We start from the raw sequence: 18,871 nt of genomic DNA, 5'->3' as shown, positions 1-18,871 counted from the left end.
GCTCGGAGACGCGAGCCGCCCTTCCCTGGCTCTGCGCTCACCCAGCCCGGCAAACCCCCACCATCAGGGTCGGTGTCATGCGCCCCCTTTTCTACTGTCCTGTTCCCATTAAAATACGTCTTTTACTAACGTGTAAGAATAAGATTTGAAAGGTTTTCCTTAGTCAATCTTGTACCTAAATACAGAAATGAATTCTAATTGTTCTGTTGTGTAATACAGAGAAACAGGGCAGCTGTTATTTCTGTCTAACAAACACAGAAGTGTGTTCTGATAGCGGGGAGCTGTAGCTGCTGTTTCATCTTTAACACCGAGATAGTACAAAGTGTCATTATAGGAGAACAGCACCAACATTGAAAATACACTGTTAAACTTTGGGCCAAGTGTGATTTTTTTTAAGGTAACTGGTAACTATGTAGTTTTAGTTTTGGTCTAGTGTCAAGTACCTGGCACCTATTTTTCTTGTCATTAAAAACACAAAGTAGCTCAACAAAACTTTGAAACAAGGAATCAACTTTGTTGCTGGTTGAACTTCATTCGTTTAGGGGACAGCTGTAGCCTTTTCCCTGACGTTGGCTGCCTGGCCGAGAAGTACCCCTTTCTTTCCATGAAGACTTTTAAATGCCTGATGTTTTAATTCACAGGGAAATGATCTGCATTGGCTAGCGTGTGCCTTGTATGTGGCTTGCAGAAAAGCAGTTCCAACTGTAAGCAGAGGGACAGCTGAGGGAAATTATGTGTCTTTAACCAGAATCTTGCGCTGTTCAGAACAAAGGTAACTTGTCTTTTTTGCTAATTTTTAAATGCTTACAGAATCTTAACGTCTGCTTATCAGCCTGTGAAATGTAGAAATTCAGAACAAAGGTTGAACATCTTTCTTGTTTCCTGCTTTTGAAGATAGACTGTGCATTGCCAGAGTCTTTGTGCTATCGCTCACAGCCACACATGTAAGATGGTTCCATTGGGTCATTACTATGTTGTAAAAAACACTGGTTTTCAAAATCATAGATTGACTTCCCTCTCTCAGAGGAGAAAGAAACCAGGCCCTGAAGAACAGTCTATTTTTGAATAGTGTGCAAAGTGTTTAGTTCTCAGACAGGAAACTTTTAAATTGACTATGAAAATATTCGGAGAATTTGTAGTCTTTTTTTTTATTTTTGGAAGACTTCACTTATCACATTCTTGCTGTATGAAACTAACATGGTGTCAGAATTTGATAAACACATTTGTATCAAACGTTTGTGTCTGTAAAGCGATAAAGAAAAACTTCCTGAAACAATTTGCTTTATTAACAGTATGATTGTTTTGTAACAGTTTAGGGGGAAAAAAAATTCTTATGCACTTCTTCTCCCCATCTCCTTTACTGTTGAAGTGTTGCCCCTTTAAAAACTTTTTTTTTTTTTTCCAAATCAGAAATTTGGGGAATTTAACGTGGATGAGTAGTTTCTGTGATCTGAGTAATCAAAGACTAATACATTGGAAAAGAAAGTGTAGATGAAGGAGTGAAAAATAAATGAAAGCTACATTTATGAGGTGAAACCCAAAACTTTCGAATCTGACCCATTTGGTATTTTCAGCTTGATCGAGTTTTTTAACAAGATGAAAAAGTGGGAAGACATGGCAAATCTACCCTCTCAGTTCAGAGAGCGAACTGAGAGACTGGAGAGAAACTTTACAGTTTCTGCAGTGATTTTTAAGAAGTACGAGCCAATTTTTCAGGATGTTTTCAGATATCCTCAAGAAGAGCAACCTCGTCAGCCGAGAGGAAGAAAACAAAGGTACGTTTCTGTTATTTCCAGGTTGATTTTTAGAACATTACTGTTATAAAGATATAATGAAGCTGCTTGGTTGTTTCTGTTGCATTTTTTTCTGTATGTTCAGAGTAGATCTTTACAATACCAGGGCTGGTCTGTCTGTCCTTGCTCACAGTTATTTTTGGATGCTTTTTTTCAGTTTGTCAGATCTGACAGGGTGCAGGAAGTCCCAAAGCTGCTGAGTGTGTCTGGTTTGGGAGGTGGAGAAAAGGGGAGAGATTAACATCAGCCTGTAGATGAGAGAAGTAAGAGTATTTGTAAGATAGGGAAGGCTGGATGAATCTGATTACTGTACAATCCGTACAGCCTCAGTAGCTCATAGAACAGCTCAGCCTGTTTCTCTGCCTGATAATGCCCACAGGTTTCTTCACAGATGTAGATCTGCTGGATGTTTTGCTTTCTAGTAAAAGCTTTGTTTCATTGTTACTCTTCATATTGGGAGTGCTCTGAAAATGAGCATTCTGTTCTGGTTATTTGGATCTTAACAAGATGTTGTCAGTTTGTGCCAGCACTTGGCTTGTGATTTCTCCTGGAGGTTAGTAGAGACTGATTTTTTCCCAGTTATTTCTTTCATCTTCATTACCATGAAGATTGATAGGGTTGTGGTGGTGTTGCTGTTGTGTTGCTGTTGTTTTGTTTGTTTGTTTGCTTGTGGTTTTTTTTTTTTTTTTTTTTACTATTTCTAACATATTCAGGCTATTTGTTAGTTGGTGTTTTGGCTAGGTTTTTCCCCCTTAGTGTTCTTGTGAGCATCACTTAGTGGCATTTCTAACCAAACATATTTGAATCTATAATGAAAGGCAGGATTGCGCATAAATGATGTTGGAGAATGCAAAAGGTGAGTAAATTGGAATTGGACTAGGGATGGAATAGAGTTATGTATTGAGATGAATATTTGTGTATAATGTTGAGATGAAAATATACTGCATACATAATTCTATTATTAGGATGATAGGCCCTTCTAGTTTGTTAGCTTGGGTGGTGAGGTGTGAAGTAATTTTGAAGCTTAAGTTGGAAGATAATACTTACTAATTTTTGTGTGAAATGTGTGTGAATTTTGACATTTTAAACCATTCTTTACATATCCTGAGGGAGTAACTAAATCAGAAAATAAAAGATTAAGGCTGAATAAACTACTGGAGAAACAGGAAAGAGTATGGTCTCACCAGGAATTTGTTTGGTCCAACTTAAATATGTAATACATAATGAAATAAATAATAGTAAGTACAGTCTTATAAAGCAAGCAATGCTTCTAGAAACAGAAAACCTGACTGTTCACATCGTGCAAACTGTGCTTGCTTTTGAGGCTCACGTGCCCCTTTTGCAGTCTAAATTAGACAACTGCACTTTGAAACAAGCTAGAAGAAAGGTGCTAATATTGGACAAAAACTTCTGTGCCACCTCCTTTGCTGCTCTGCTGTTCTTCTGTCCTGGAGATGACCAGCAATATGTGAAGTAACACTTCCAGTGACACATTATACGAAAATAAGGAATGATGCTGCAGAGTTATAAGAATTGGTGTTAGGGGAGTTTTTTTTAATTTAGTTTTTATTTGTTTATAATTAGTATATATATATCAACACATTGTGCAATGTGTTCTGATGAGAACATGTATACATGCTTGTCAGAATGCTCATGAGGAAAGAATTTCAGCTCTGGCTCTCCAACTGTCTAAACTGACTGTACGTACCACTCATTGTATTTAAGAAGCAGAAGTAACATTTTCTGTAGATTTCAAATTTGGTTATTTACCAGCTCTTTGGAACTAAGATCACAGTTTTGCCTGAGAGAGTATTTAGGCCAACTGCATTTAGCTGTGCTTTTCTGCCCAAGTTTTGGCTGTTTCTGGTGGAATCTGCTGTAGTGACGTTTGTTTCCTTCCGTGCAGACTAAGACAAGTTCCACTCGTGTCTGCACTAAACCATTGTGCAGTTTGCTTTGCTACCTTTAGTAAGGCTTTTGTGGGACGGGTGTGAGGTTTGGGCCACACACTATGGGAAAGCTTGATTTTCTTTTTGAATGATAGAATGTTATATGATGTTCTATCAGTTTGAATTCTTTGAGCTTATCGGGTCTCTTCTTGTTGCATTTCCCCCCAAAAGACGACAACCATGTACTGTGACTGAAGTTTTCCAGTTCTGTTGGGTGCTGTTTGTCCATGCAAAAGGTAAGAGATTTGAAAGGGATTGAAAACAGCAAACCTGGTTTTCTTAGTCATTACCTTACGTCAGACCTCAAAGACTGAATTCAGAAAAGCCTTTGGAGAAAGGGCCCTCTCGGGACAGTCTGAAGGAATGTTTTATGTCCTCATGCCCCCAGCTGTAGGTTTTACCACACTTTGAAGGTAAGCTACATGTCCAAATAGTTTGGTAGCTTTTATGTGGAATATTTTTACAAATTTTCTGGTAATGTGGAGGTTTATGCTGCAATTCCAAAAAAAAAGGTAACTTAGTATTGTAGTGAATTCATATTTAGGAAAAAAACTGAGCACACAGCAGCTGTATCAAATAAGCGTACACGTTACTAAATAGGTCTGTATATGCCTGTCCTGCAAGGGTGGGTTCCTCTTGTGCTTCGGACAGAGCAATGAATATGTAAGTATCTGACGGCCTTGAAGACTGAGATTCCTTTGGGCTTGTAAGGGCATCCTCTGGTAATGTTTCTGTATATATAATGCAATGAACAGACAGCATATTGCAATGTATGTATAACCTTTATCCTAAGAGCAGCCTTTAAGCCCATAAGAATAGTAGAGGATTTCAGCAGGTTTCCTTGAAAATGATTGATAGGAGAAAAAATCCACAAGAGGTAACAGGATTAAATCCTTATTTTAGGCTTATGGCCAGTCCTATCACATATAGTCTAATGTCTTTCCTCACCACATTTTGCTTTGTTTTTTGGGGTGTGTGGCAGTGTAGTATTTTTTTTTTTTTTTCAGATTTAAAAGTGAATCAGTGTTAAGATTCCTGCAGTGTGCTGCAATTTCCTTAATTGGCTGCTTTTGCGGCTAGGACTGAGTAGGCTGTCACAATATTGACCTCTCTGGCACTGATTCTGTTCCATACAGATCAGCCTTTCTCTCTGCGCTGTGCCACGCTGCAGCGCGTTGCCAGCGGCTCCCGTCCAGACACATCACTGGCAGCGCGACTGGCCCCTCACCATCCCAGCTCTGCACAAAGCTCAGGAGGCTGTGGTGCTGCACAAGTGCTGTACCAAACAGTGTGCCTTGTGCAGAAAATGCCTTTTTCCAATAGGCTGCAAATTCCACTTTACTGGGGAAATCTTTCTGAAACAAGCATGTTGCTTGCAATTTTAAAACACAGTATGATTTTTATCCTCTATTTTTTTTCAGTCCAGCCTAGCTGTCTCAAGTAGTATGAAAATACCTCTTTGTATTCCACAGAGTCCAGAAGAGAGTTAGTACTCTACTTTATTTCCAGTCAAGACTTCAGTCAGACTTCAGTCAGTCTGAAAAATCAGAGATTTTTCTTCTACCTTCTATAAAACTCCCACATCTGTGGGTAAACTGGGCAGTCAAGATGGTGCAAAGGGAGTTCACGAGTCTTCCTATTGCTAAATTATTGGTTAATATGTTTGAGTAACTACATCATCAATTAATTACATGTTAGTTAGTGAGCAGTTTCAGACATAAAAAATAACTTTGTAGAGAATACCATGTTGATAATATAGCCAGTTAAATTCTACAAGCAAAAGGAAAATACACGGTAATTATAACTGTCAGGTTAGTAGGTGACTAGTGGTAAATTTATTAAAGTGTGGCAGCACAAAAATGGAAACAAAGTGTTGACCATTTAAGGCACTAAGTATTCCTGATGTTTGGTCCACTGTGTTTTGAGGGTTGGCACTAATCCTTATCATGGCAACCTCACATGGGTGGCAAGTTCAGGCTTGTCTCTGGGTTATTTCTGCAAGCCCGAAGAGGATTGAGCTCAGTTTCCCAAACACAGGAAGTGCAGGTCTTGGGCCTGCCCTTAGGACATGCTGCAACGTAAGACACTGACTTGGTTTAGCAATGCTGTAATCCTTGCAGACTCTTTGTAAGAATTTATCTTTCAGATCTCTATCTTGACTTTTTTTTCTCTCCTTAAAATGGAAATTAAAAAAAAAAAAAATTTTCTGCACTGGGATAACTATTTTTTTTTTTCTTATTTGGTGGTAGGTTGTGAAAGAGAGTGGTAGGGTATTGTTTGAAATGTCACTGACAAATCATTTGTATGAAATTACTGGTACTGTGAAACTAGATTTATTTTTGACTGTGCCGACAGTCCCAAGTGCCATGCTGGACTTATGGCTGTGAAAGTGAACCTGTTACAAGACTTACTTCTTTAAGATATTTATTGATTAACGTTTTGCTATTGTATTTAGGACTTTCATTGCTTTGCTGTGAACCTTTCATGATTTGGAAGTAACTGATAAATGCACACAATTAAAATTTCATGTAGGCTTCATTATTTTAATTAGTTCCAGTTATACTATCTGCATTAAAATTATTTTTCTTTAATAAACATGGAAAATTGAAAATAAATGTAAACAAGTTGGTACGTTACTGGTACAAAAATAACAGTGTAACTCAGAAAAGTTCTTGAATCATATATATACGTTTTGATGTCTTTTAAGTGAGTTTATTATATTATGATGGATTTCTTCAAAGATTTAAACCTGTACTTCATAGTGGGCTCAGCTAAGTGGTTTGGAGCTTATCTGAAGGAAAAAAAAAATTGTAGAAGAGTAATTAATATTGGAATAGTGATAGAAAATCTTGCAGTGCATATACATTCATAGAATTGTTATTTATGGCATTAATTAACGGCATTGTTTATTTTACAAGCCTGTTTTTAGCCAAGGCTATTCCTCTGCAGGAATATCAGAAACCTAAATGAGATCAGTAAAGAGTGACGAATCATTTTTGAAAGGTGTTAGAAGAGTGAAAAGGTTACAAGGATTCTTTTCTACAGGAAAATAAAAAATAAAAAATGCTTTAGAGGTATATGAAATAATTTTAAGCCAGATCAGAGATACACATTTTAACTTGTTTCTAAAGCACAAGAGAAATAAAGTTTAATTTAGTACTGTTTATAATGAGCACGCCCTCAATAAAACTTCTGTCAAGAAAACAGAATGCTGACTAAAATAGTGTCCTGCGCTGGAGCCACGCTCGCTCTGGGGACAGTGGGGGACTGAAGGAGGGGTGGAGCTTTTGCTTGGACATCCGAACGCCAGCTCTGGCCTAGCACAAGTGAAACCCTCCCCAGCAGCACAGACCTGAGGAGAAGGGAAGGGCCAGCAGGACCCCTTCTTCCTGCCCCTGCACTTAGAACCAGGTTCAGCTTCGGGCAGGGGCAGCAGGAACCTGCTGGAGGCCGCAACGCTGCCGGGCAGTGGGGATCGTGTTGCCAGAGTTATGGTAACAGATTTTTCTTCCTTGAGGCAGTTTACATTCTGAAGCTCCTGCTGCTCTGAGTTATTTATGCACGGATTAATCAGATTCCAGTGGGTGAGGGAGTCTGCAACATCATGTTTATCAGCATTTTGGTAAGGTTTGTTTTCAAACCAGCACAATAGATTTGAGTTACTGCTGTTCCTGAAAACATATTTTACTATTACATTTACTATATCTAATTAAGTGTGTGTCTGTTTTACTACCTCCATTTTTTATCTAGATATTTAGTCTCCAAAGTCTGTGTTTCCAAGACTCTGCTACCAATTGTTGCACACACATCAACAGTTTCTTGGTTAAAAGAAATTTAAATCTATGCTAATTTTAATTCATGTCTTATGTCTTTCTAATATTGAAGGTAATTTTCCTATGATCAGTGACGACTTGGTCAATTCCTACCATCTCTTGTTGTGTGCTTTGGATCTAGTGTATGGAAATGCTCTCCAGTGTCCTAACCGTAAGGAACTTCTGAATCCTACTTTCAAAGGTATGTTGAAAAAAAACTATCTGTCTTTTTACAAAGTCTTCAAGAACTTGTACGGCTACTGAAATAAGTATGAATCTATGTGGCAGAGAATAAGTTGAATCATATTGATTTGAAATATGTGGAAATTGATTTTTTTTCTGCATCTGGCTGCACAGATTTCTATTAATACCATAAGTAATAACAGACATCAAAAATGTAATTGACTGTGAAAATACCACTGAAGGAAGTTCTAAAGTAAAAATTTCAGTTAGTGACATTTTCCTGTCAGTCAAGGAGGGCATGACACAGTCTTTATTGGAGACAGCCAGACTGGAGAGTCCCCATGTGGCAGCAGTTTGGGAAGACCCAGTGCTCCAGGAGGAGAGGGGCAACTTGACTGTGTCTTTCTTGCTTCTGGCTTGCTGTTGTTCTCCTTCTGAGCAGGACAGACATGTAGGTTGCCCTGATAACCACAAATGCAAATGAATGTTGAGAAGTTTCCACGGAATGTCTGATGTCATTCTTTCCAGACTTATATTTCATTTTCAGTGCTGTACAGTATTCACATTTCCTTTGTAGTTATTCCAATGTGAAGTGAGACCATTAATTCAAATTTATTAAAATAAGTATTATAGTTCACAAGTGTTTGAATGATTTTTCTATTAGAAGTGATATTTGTAATTGTTACAACTCAACGTCTATTTTTTTTGAAATCTCTGACTCCAAATTGACTTTTGCTAACATTAGCAAATTGAGTGGTCATTATATAATTAATAATTCTTTCAAGGGAACTAATTAGTTTATTGTTTTAATTGCACACTACTTAGACTACACAGCATAGAATTCAAGTTTAATAAGAAAACAGGACACGGATTTCAAAATGAAATAATAGAGTATTCTTAATTGTAGGTCTGCCTGAAGACTTTCATAGTAAGGATTATAAAGTATCACCTGATCCTCCCTGCATCATTGAAAAACTGTGTTCATTACATTATGGATTAGTTTTAGAAGCAAAAGGCATAAAGGAACATTTTTGGAAGCCGTATATTCACAAGCTTTTTGACAAAAAGGTTGGTCAATACATTTGTGATGTAGAACAATCTCTCCTCACTCATTAACTTCAAAACCTAATCTAAGATGTCCATCTTTTGTTCTTAACTGTCTTACAGCTTTTAAAAGGAAAAGATGAAAATCTGACTGGATTTCTAGATCCTGGGAACTTTGGAGACAGCTTGTGAGTGGCTAGGCCTGTGGCTTGGTTTGCATTAGTGTCCCCTGTCGCACAGCTGCACCTGCCTTGCTGTTTCTGAACAGCAACACTCGATACTGGACTTGCATATTTAGTAATGTTTATACGTTACAAAGCGTTTCAGTTCCTTTTCTTGGAGGTGGTATGGTCTGAGGAATGGTTCTTCAGGATGGGGTTACTAGATGCCTTTTATTCTTATGTTTCTGTTTCCTGGACTTTTTTTTTTTTATATAACTGTTAGTATGAAATAGATGTGGAAGCGCATTGAATGAATGGGAAAAAATTGGTTTGGTGTTTTTTTTCTCTATAAACCTAGAGATGCTTATGATGAGGATTTAATTTCTTTTAGGTGATATAAAAATGCTAAGCGTAGTTGATGATGATGTTGTGTTGTGTTAGTTTTGAGGAGTTTCCAGCCAAGTACAAGTTCTCAGTATTTTAGGTTCCTCCTGCAGCATACTAAATGGCAAGCCATCAGATATAAGGGAAAAACAATGTACTTACCACTGTCATGTTTGAGGTATTGTCAGTTTTAAAGGAGCACCACTGCTTCAAGTCGGCATTAAAAGATGTTCTGAAGTCGACTCCCAACAGGCCAGAACCATGATCATCCAGTGAGCAGGTGGACAAAGCACTGCCTAAATAAAGGGGTTTTATATCTGCCTTTTCCTTTCTGCTGTAGCAAAGCCATCAACAAGGCCTACGAGGAGTATGTCCTGTCCGTCGGAAACCTCGACGAGCGAATATTTCTTGGGGAGGATGCAGATGAAGAAATTGGAACTCTCACAAGGTGCTTAAATACAGCTTCAGGAATGGAAACGGCTGAAAGAGTACAAGTGAAGCATAATTTGCAGCAGCACTTTGACAGGGTGAGTATCACGTGGTCTGTGCTGGGTTTTTACATGGGGAATGAGTCAGTCTATGGCTGATGAAGAGAAGCAGCTACTAAAGGTTGCTATCTTTATTGTCCCAGGTTATCTGGGAGCATACAGAGCACAGCCGAGTTAGATTTTATAGTTGATTAGACACATTGTTTACTTCCAGGGGTTTTTGGATGGAATTTCTCTATACATTTGGATTTTCTTTGATTAAATCCAGTATAGAGAATATTTAGGAAATTGCCTAAACAGGAATTTTTAGGTAGATATTTAGGTGAAGATTTTCAAGCACAACAGAAAGGGCAGTTCTCCCTGGTTGTTTGGCAGGTGCTGAATTCTCCTGCAGCTGTTGAGACCCTCTGGATCTACATCTGGTTACAGCTGTAGTTAAAATTGCTTAGGGAATTACTTTCACCTTGCTTGTCTAAAAGCATGATACATGGGTGTGTCTTTATATACTATTAATAAAACAGTAGTACAGAATGTGGTCTTTGAGAAGATACGGAACGTTACGTATTTCTGAACAATAAAGTGAAGACCTAGAAAATTATCAGGGCCTTTGTGTGACTACAGCAGCTTTTGAAGAACAGGCTTTGAGTGCAGACATGTTGTTATCCTGTAATCATAGGTACACATCTTCCTGAAGATGGAAAAGGTATCCTAAAGAGAACAGAAACGAGACAGGGAAATGAAGCAGCATGTAAGCTGTATTAGCACAGTTAGATTACAAGGAGCAAAAGGGTACAACAGTCCAGATCACTGAAACAGTTATGTGAACTTTTTCAAGAGTAAGAGTTGGTTAATGGCTTTCGAAATTCCTGAGAGAAAGGTTCAAAATAACCTTATCTGCAAAATTAGTGTGAATAGTTAATTCTTTGCTTCTGTTGTGTTTAAAGAAATGATCAGTCACGAAGCTTTGCTGGCCTAGTTCTGGGTGGTTTCTCCTGTGGGTTTCTGTAGTGCTGTAGTTCCTGTTCGGGTGTGGAGACAGAAATAAAACAGAAGGAATTTTAGCAGCCAGACTGCCAAATGCAATTCATTAAAATAAGGAAAGCCCTTCTTGGTTAGGTAGTTGTGCAGTCAGATAATTAGCAGATGCACTGGTTTTGCTGTATGCTAATTGAAGGAACATCCTTGATGTTAAATTACTTTGATGTGATGGGTTGATCTGGTGCAAATGAATTAAAATTATTGCCAGACTCAGGAAGATTTTTCAAGTTCAGAGTTAAACCTGTGAAGGGAAACCCTGGCTCTGTTCACTTTTCCCAGGAGCTACAGCTACCTTGGGCACTCCAGGGATAGGAGGGGACGGCTGGAGGCTTTCTGGGTTTTTTAAATTGGCGTTTTTCCACACTCCCCTGCCAGCAGCTGCATTTCAGGGTGAGGTCACACCGTCTCTGGGTGTACGTTTACACAGCACTGCTGGACGCAAACAGGCAAGTGACCCAGCTAAAGCTTTTATTGCTGGCTAGTACCTGAGACAGGAACAAGTTTGGGCTGTTTGATTCCCAGACACTTTTTCCAGGCACATATCGTAACGCAGGGTAAGAATTCTACAGATTGACGTTGCTAGGTTATGAGCTGTGTCTCAGATTTAGAATAGTTTACAGTTAGATGCTTTTTTACTTGTCTTTTCAGTCCAAATCACTTAGGATTACGACCCCCCTTACTGGCCGTAAGTACATTAAAGAGAGCGACCCCTATGTGACACCCGTTTCCATGGCAACATACAGCTTGAGCCGCCTTCATACCATGCTGGCAGGGCTCAAAAATGCCCCCAGTGAAAATCTGGAGCAAATACTCAAGTAAGTTTGATGTTTAGCTAGCCAAATAATTCTATTTTAAAAACAGTTCTAATAACAAATGTTAATGCTAAACAGTATAATTTAAAATGTGAGTCAGTCTTGAAAGGTTCTGGATTAAAACAGATCCACAGAGACACCTAATTTCAAAAAACTTTGTTCTCTTTATTTAGACACGTTTGTCCTTAAGAACACAATGGCTGTAAGAACATACAACATCTAAAACCCAACAGTTCTGAGCTTCTCTAACAGCACATTGCTAACACAAAATGCTCAGGACCTTTTTTTCTTACGTAGTCAAACTCAGTACCCTAGCAAATCACTCCATACTGCAGCAGCTGCAAACTAAAATGTGTTCTCCGTGTAGATGCACTGCTGCCTCAGCTGCAATAGATTTTAGAACAATTTTTATATCAAGTGGAAAATGCTGTTTAAAGATTTATCCCTGCTCATGAAAAGAGGTATTTGCTACAATGCATACAGTAACAGTACATCATGGACATTTTATTTACAGGTAGGCAGATGTGGGTGTGTTTGTATTGCTACGTAGCATATTTACAGTTTCATGCTTTCATCATATTAGGGAAAGGGCTGGGTGGTTTTTTTTGTTTTTCTTTTTTTTTTTGTCTTAGTAGGAATACTGTCTTGAAAATATTTGGTTTTCATCTTCAGGGCATGTTCCAGAGATCCTTCTCAATCTATTGCAAACAGAGTAAAAGACATGCATGAAGTATACTGCCAGAGCATGCAGGCTGAAGGAGAAACCAGCAATTTTTCCAAAGGTGGGAAAGATTTTACTTTTACAGCTGTCAGAACACCTGTAAACACATTGTTCCCTTGTAATTTACTTACAGATTATGCTTTAGCACAAGCTGTCTTTTCTATTACTTTTGGCTTTTCCTGTAGACTTTAGAGATGGCAAATTTCAACCCTACATACAATTTTATAACGAGCCTTAGCTTCAATCACTGCAATTTGATGGTACTTCCAGTTCTACAGGAGTGAAACAAAACAACATTGTGAAGGGCACCACTTCTTCTCTCCGAGAAAAGCATAAAATAGCGATGGCATGGATTTCTGTGATAAGAATGAAAAATCTGACTAATTGTAGCCTTCAAAAACCCAACAGCAATTTTGGCTTCTGTACAAGGACTGATTAATACAGATGTTAAAATGCTGCAAGTATAAACACAAACTATTATTTCCTCATTTTTATTACTTACTATTAGTATTTATTATTCTTCTAAGTTGCCATGACTGGTGAAGTGCGTGAGATGGACTGAAAATAAGGGAGATGCTCTTGACCTTCTCATTTCTTATTAGGGCCTTACTTTGCTCTTTCAGTACTTTCTGAACTTGAAGTATACATATTTATATTAAAAGAGTGTTAAAGATTGTTCTTATATATGGTGTTTTCATCAAAATCTGGGTTCAGTAATAAGTTATTCTGCTCTGCATCCACAAGTCAGTGCCGCATAGGAGAGGGGTGCCCCATTAACTTTAACTGTTTTACTCCTGGAAGTATTGTATCCACAGCAGCACAGAAATCCACACAAGCTACTAAACTGTTGTATCTCCATAGTTTAAGATGAAGAATGCAATTCCCTTACCACATTTCATAATCCTGTTTCTATTTAAAATTCCTGCAGATGTTGCTAGTAAGCATTTTCGTCGTGCTGAGGTGCTGTACTACAAGGTCTTGGAGTCAGTCATCGAGGAAGAGAAGAGGAGACTGGGAGATGTTGACTTATCTGTAAGGAAAACAAATCAAATTTCATCTTGTTTTTAGGTTGGACCTGCAAAAAAGGAAACCAGTTGTAGAGCAGAACAGACAGATATTTAAAATGAGGGTTAATCTTTCAAGCAGCCTGTAAGTACACCTGAATGGAAGATAAAGTGTTCAAGAAATCATTTGTGTTTGCAAACAAAGATACAGGGAATTTGGAAGGAGTAAAGATGGCTCATTTTGGATTCTGTTCCATCTCTCACAAAATAACATCTGTTTTTATAAGCTTGATAGTCTCACTGTTGAGGCAGAATAGGAAGCATTTTATTGTTCTATAGTTACACTGTAAACTAAGCATTAAAACTTGCAATTCTCTTGCAGGCAATACTGGAGCAAGATGTGTTTCACAGGTCCCTGCTGGCTTGTTGCCTTGAGATCATCACCTTTACATACAAGCCACCTGGCAACTTCCCATTCATCACTGATATATTTGACATTCCAGTTTATCATTTCTATAAGGTAAAGTGTTTGAGAGCTAGAAATGCTTAACAAGTTTGGTTCTGAGTACTCTACCATGTTAAGTCATCTCCTTGCCTTACATGAAGCTTTATTCCCAGCTTTGACACCTTTTTGTATTGAAAAAATATTACCTAAGTGTCTGTCATTCTGGGGTGTCTCTTGGGCATTGAAAAATCAAAATACTGTCAGCAGTTTCAGGCAGGAGCAGTGTCCCAGTATCTGTCTAATAACTAATGGATCACTATTTATCCCGAGCAACTGTTGCAGCTGTGCTGCCACAGGGCTTGACATGTTTGTTGGGAAAGATACAAATGCCTGTCCTCTGCTAAAACTGCGAGACCACATACGACTGAGTCATAGTAATGCAGCCTTAATATTTCTCTTCTTCTTTGAAAATCAGGAATTGGACCTTCTGTAAGAAGAAATATATGAAGCAGGTCTTCATGTTAATCATAATTATCTGCCTTACAGGTAATTGAGGTTTTCATCAGAGCAGAGGACGGCCTTTGTCGGGAAGTAGTAAAACATCTCAATCATATTGAAGAGCAGATTTTGGAAAGCATGGCATGGAAGCAGGAATCCATACTCTGGGACAGAATCCGAGATAATGAAAACAAAGTTCCTAGCTGTGAAGAGGTGAGCACTTCCTTATGTGTTTTACATAGTTTTCCTAATCAGACAGGACAGTGAAGTGTGGACATGAGCCACTGAAGGAGAGACGAGTTACATGTCCAAATTTCAGTTGCACCCTCCAAGCTGATCAGTGCAGAGAGAACAGTAAATGTAACAGAGCCCCCCTCAGCAGAGAACTCTCTCAGCACAGCAAAACCATGAGCAAAACAGAAAAGTGGGGAAGGTCTGGACCAGTCACTGACACTTGAAAAGATTACTAGTAAAGAAGAAATGTGGTAAAAAGTAAAGATTTGTAACTGTAGTTACAGAAGGATGCTTACAGAACTCTGTCTTTTACAGCACTGCAATCACTACAGAGTTTTAGTTAGGTTCATGGCAAGTGTTTCAGTGTTCATTATATATATTATATAGTTTTTTTATGTTTTTCCATCCTGTTCAAACTTTGTAGCTTTTAAAAATTTGTTTTACAGTTTATCTATGATACAGACACTAATAAAAGCATCAATATTTTAGGTAATGCCACCTCAGCATTTTGAGAGATCAGCTGGGAACAGCGTTGTAGGTTCACCACTGACACCGAGACGAATAAATGAGGTTCGTGCTGAGAGTGGAGGACTAGGAAAAGGTGAGAGTTTTTCAAGCATAACATACTTACACTTCTGCAGCCACGGCTTTAATTTTCAAATCTAAGTGGCGTAAAGAAAGCAAGTTGCTTTGATGTCAAGGCACAGCTAACAGCAAACACGCCTGTGAGGGGCGTTCCTGCTGCAGCTCACACAGTCGAGGCAGACCTGTAAGATGGCTGCATCCCTGTGTCAGTGTGAGCAGACTGCTGGCTGGACAGCGTGTTCTCAGGGGGTCACGTATGCAACAGTGTAGGAGTACAGATAGGTGTATGTTAAATAGCATGTATCCATATGCACAGTACTTACATTCTAGTCGGTAGCATGTGAACAGTTGGCTTTGTTGCTATAGCAAAAGAGATGCTCCACTGTATATTTAGCTATGTGAAGTCTCAAACTTCCTGTGGAAAAATAAACCATAATACTTCAGTTTAGAAAAATATTCAACACAGCATTATTTAAGTCATCTCTCAAAGCAGTCTGTAGGCTACAAATGCAGACATACAGAATTTTAAAAAATGTTTCTCAAAGAGCCTTGCATGAGATATTTTGGTTCTCAGCAGATTTCTGTCACATATTTGTGTAAGCAGGGATTATACAACCAGTATTTCATGTGTGGGTGGTTGTTTAATCCACAGGCCTTTCATCCTCCCCAACTACCCTGTATGACAGATACAGCTCTCCTACTGCCAACCCTACGAGGAGAAGACTGTTTGTGGACAACGACACTGCCTCTGAGAGCGGAACTCCAGTGAGGGTTTCCCAGCAGCCCGTGGTGAGCACGGTGCCTGTGCAGAGCATGAATCCCGAGGCCGTGTCGGTGACTCCAGTGCCCGGCCAGACGCTGGTCACGGTGGCAACTGCCACCGTAACCGCCAATAACGGGCAAACCGTGACAATACCGGTGCAAGGTGAGAGAAGAGCTCCTGTGAAATTACTCAGGCTTGCTCCCATCCAAGTATTAGTACCCAGTAAGGGGGAGGGTGGGAACTGTACACCCCTGGAGAAAAAAAGTACGTTTAATGATTTGTAACTGGGAAAAAATTGTTGGTATAGGTGTGCAGAATTGAGAGACAGAATGCACAGGACAAGGCTGTTCTGACTGCCAACAATTATTTTATAAAACTCAGTTATTTCAGTAAGCCAGCCTTCCTAAACTGGCACGGGATGAAAGTTGCATTAGTGTGAAAAACTTAGTTCGGTTTCAATACCTTCATGTCTCCTTATGATGAAAGGTATTTTGATTAAATAATTTCATATATAATAAAAAGATAGTTATAAGCAGCTAAGAAAAGAATTATTGAATTTCCTACAAAAAAACAAACCAAATAAAATCAACCACAAACACCATTTCCCCCTTGCCAACTTGCTCTTATTTCAGACTTTTTTTCCTAAATTACAGGTATTGCCAATGAAAATGGAGGAATAACTTTCTTCCCAGTCCAAGTAAATGTAGGTACTCAGCCTCAGGCTGTCTCCAGTTCCATTCAGCCCCTCGGAGCCCAGGCTCTTGCTGGAACCCTGAACACTCAGATGACTGGGGCAACACTGCAGTTACCGGGCCCGTTAACTGTGCAGCAGATCTCTCCTGGAGAGCAGAGGCAAACCCAGCCCTTGGCCACCGCCGCAGCCAGCAGGCCTCAAAAGACAGGCTCCCTCTCGCTCTTCTTCAGGAAGGTACTTTTCAGTCTCTTTTGGGCTTTGCATGGCTGATATTTGCTCAGTCTTCAGTGGTTTTTAAAACAGGTACTTAGTAGTAGTAATACTATGAGAGTATTCATTTTCCAGCTTAAGCTATACCTTTTGCTATTCATATGCATACCTGAAGAGTAGTTTTCTTACACAGGTAGCTTCTCACTAGCAAAGGAGTAGGCTGTCACCAGAGGTTTCCATCACATCACGAGTTCTGATGTAGGTCATGCACTTGGCCAGCAGGTACTCAAAGGTGCCCATGTTCTTCAAGGCTCTGTAAAAGACAAGAAGTCCCCTTTGAGACATCCCGGTTTATTCGGTACCGTGGTTTCTGTTGGGCAGGCAGTGTCCTTCTGCTCAGGACAATGCAGAATTTAAGCTTCAAACAAATGTTTTCTTAGTATCAATAACAGCACTGAGAATGTCTGTGTCTTCTAAGCAAATCATTAGTTACACTCTTATTACTATTATTAAGCAAATAAATTTAGTTATCTGCACAGGGCATGCAAGCCTGGGCCACTGCTGAGCTGGGTAGGGAAGGTGGTACTGCTGTGGCCCTAAGCACAGTCTCCATTCCAACAGGTCTATCATTTAGCCAGCGTCCGCCTGAGAGACCTCTGCGTCAAACTCGACCTGCCCGATGAGCTGCGTCAGAAGATCTGGACGTGTTTTGAGTACTCCTTGGTGCACTGCCCTGAAATCATGATGGACAGACACCTGGATCAGCTGCTGATGTGTGCCATCTACGTCATGGCTAAGGTAAGGGGCGAGGCCAGAGAAAGCAAACCACCGACTTCTTTAAGACTCCGCATGCCAAAGATGACAATTCTTCAAAACCAAAACCCAACCAAGCACCACCCCCAAAAAAACCAACCCCACAGAAAAACTATTAACCTCTTCTGTTGGCCTCCTCCTAGGTTACCAAGGAGGATCGATCGTTTCAGAACATCATGCGCTGCTATCGGACACAGCCACAAGCCAGGAGCCACGTAAGTGCCGGCAGTGCTGCGGAGCGTGCTCCCCACCGCTGAACGCCCTAACCCCCTTCTTGGGAAGGGATCACCTTTTCAAGTAACGTTTAGCATTAAATGAGTGCAACCTGAGAGGCATTCTCCTCAACAGCCAGCAGTCACAGCCAAAATCCTGCTGTCCCGATCCGATGGTGGGGGGAGGTTTCGATACGATCCCAGGAGGCGAGATTAAGACACAAGCGAGGTCAAATGCCATATACCCAATACAGTTTTTATTACAAAACGAGAAAAATGTTAGAAAAGAGTAGTGATAGGACAGAGTGAAAATAAAAGGTGGAAATCAAGCAAGCGGTCGGTACGTGCAGTCCTCCATCCAAGGCTATCTTTGAGACAAACATTCATGGCTCAGTCCTTCACGCCTGCACTACTGAAAGCTTGCTATGATAGACTATACCTGAAACACAGAATTTAAAAATGAAAACCTAAGGAGGCAGCACCTATGGGGCAATACTCCTCTTAGGAGTTCTATGTTCCCCTGGAAGAAGCTGTCTGATACCCCAGTGAGGTTCCCAAAAAGCAGATATATCCCAAGGACTGTTGTTTCCTGGCTGCGTCAGCGCACGTCTCATCACCCCGCCTCGTTCCCCTCCTCCTCCTCCTCCTCCCCCTGCAGGTGTATCGCAGCGTCCTGATAAAGGGCGGGAGGCGCCGGCGCGGCTCTGGCAGCAGCGACAGCGGCAGCCAGCAGAGCTCGCCCACCGACAGAAGTAAAGAGAGAAGCAAAGAACGGAGTAAGTGATTCCAGCGCCCAGGCGCTTGGCTTTACTGCCACCTCCCAAGCAGCACACACGGTCAGATCTTTTGTTGCCCACCCCAACTGCTTCCTCCTTTGGTACACTTGGACACAATTACGAATACATTGATAACGTTTAAGAGTTGCTGTAACTCACACCTAACATTAGGCCCACTCACTTTCACCCTTTTTAGACTGTCACTGCAGGTGCTTACCTTAAGAGCTGAGCACCAAGGGTGGCCTGAGCTCC

At 40.1% G+C, this 18,871-nt stretch overlaps 1 protein-coding gene across 1 annotated transcript; it reads left to right on the top strand.

Moving 5' to 3' along the window:
* Window positions 1-635: 635 nt before the first annotated feature.
* On the top strand, window positions 636-18,619 carry RBL2 (retinoblastoma-like 2; the record flags this gene model as incomplete). Its single annotated transcript, XM_008935597.1, has 18 exons — window positions 636-772; window positions 1,575-1,775; window positions 3,914-3,978; window positions 7,628-7,756; window positions 8,645-8,805; window positions 8,905-8,969; window positions 9,667-9,853; window positions 11,501-11,667; window positions 12,337-12,446; window positions 13,314-13,417; window positions 13,772-13,909; window positions 14,381-14,545; window positions 15,056-15,167; window positions 15,804-16,076; window positions 16,568-16,842; window positions 17,440-17,616; window positions 17,775-17,846; window positions 18,502-18,619. Coding segments are annotated over 18 exons (2,656 nt in total), but the record flags the coding sequence as incomplete, so codon positions are not given.
* Between the last annotated feature and the right edge of the window lie 252 nt (window positions 18,620-18,871).

The sequence above is a fragment of the Merops nubicus genome, unplaced genomic scaffold (assembly GCF_000691845.1).
Source record: "Merops nubicus isolate BGI_N331 unplaced genomic scaffold, ASM69184v1 Scaffold49790, whole genome shotgun sequence".
Lineage (NCBI taxonomy): Eukaryota > Metazoa > Chordata > Aves > Coraciiformes > Meropidae > Merops > Merops nubicus.
Note: the sequence above shows the minus strand (reverse complement) of the source record. Positions and strands in the feature narration are given on the sequence as shown.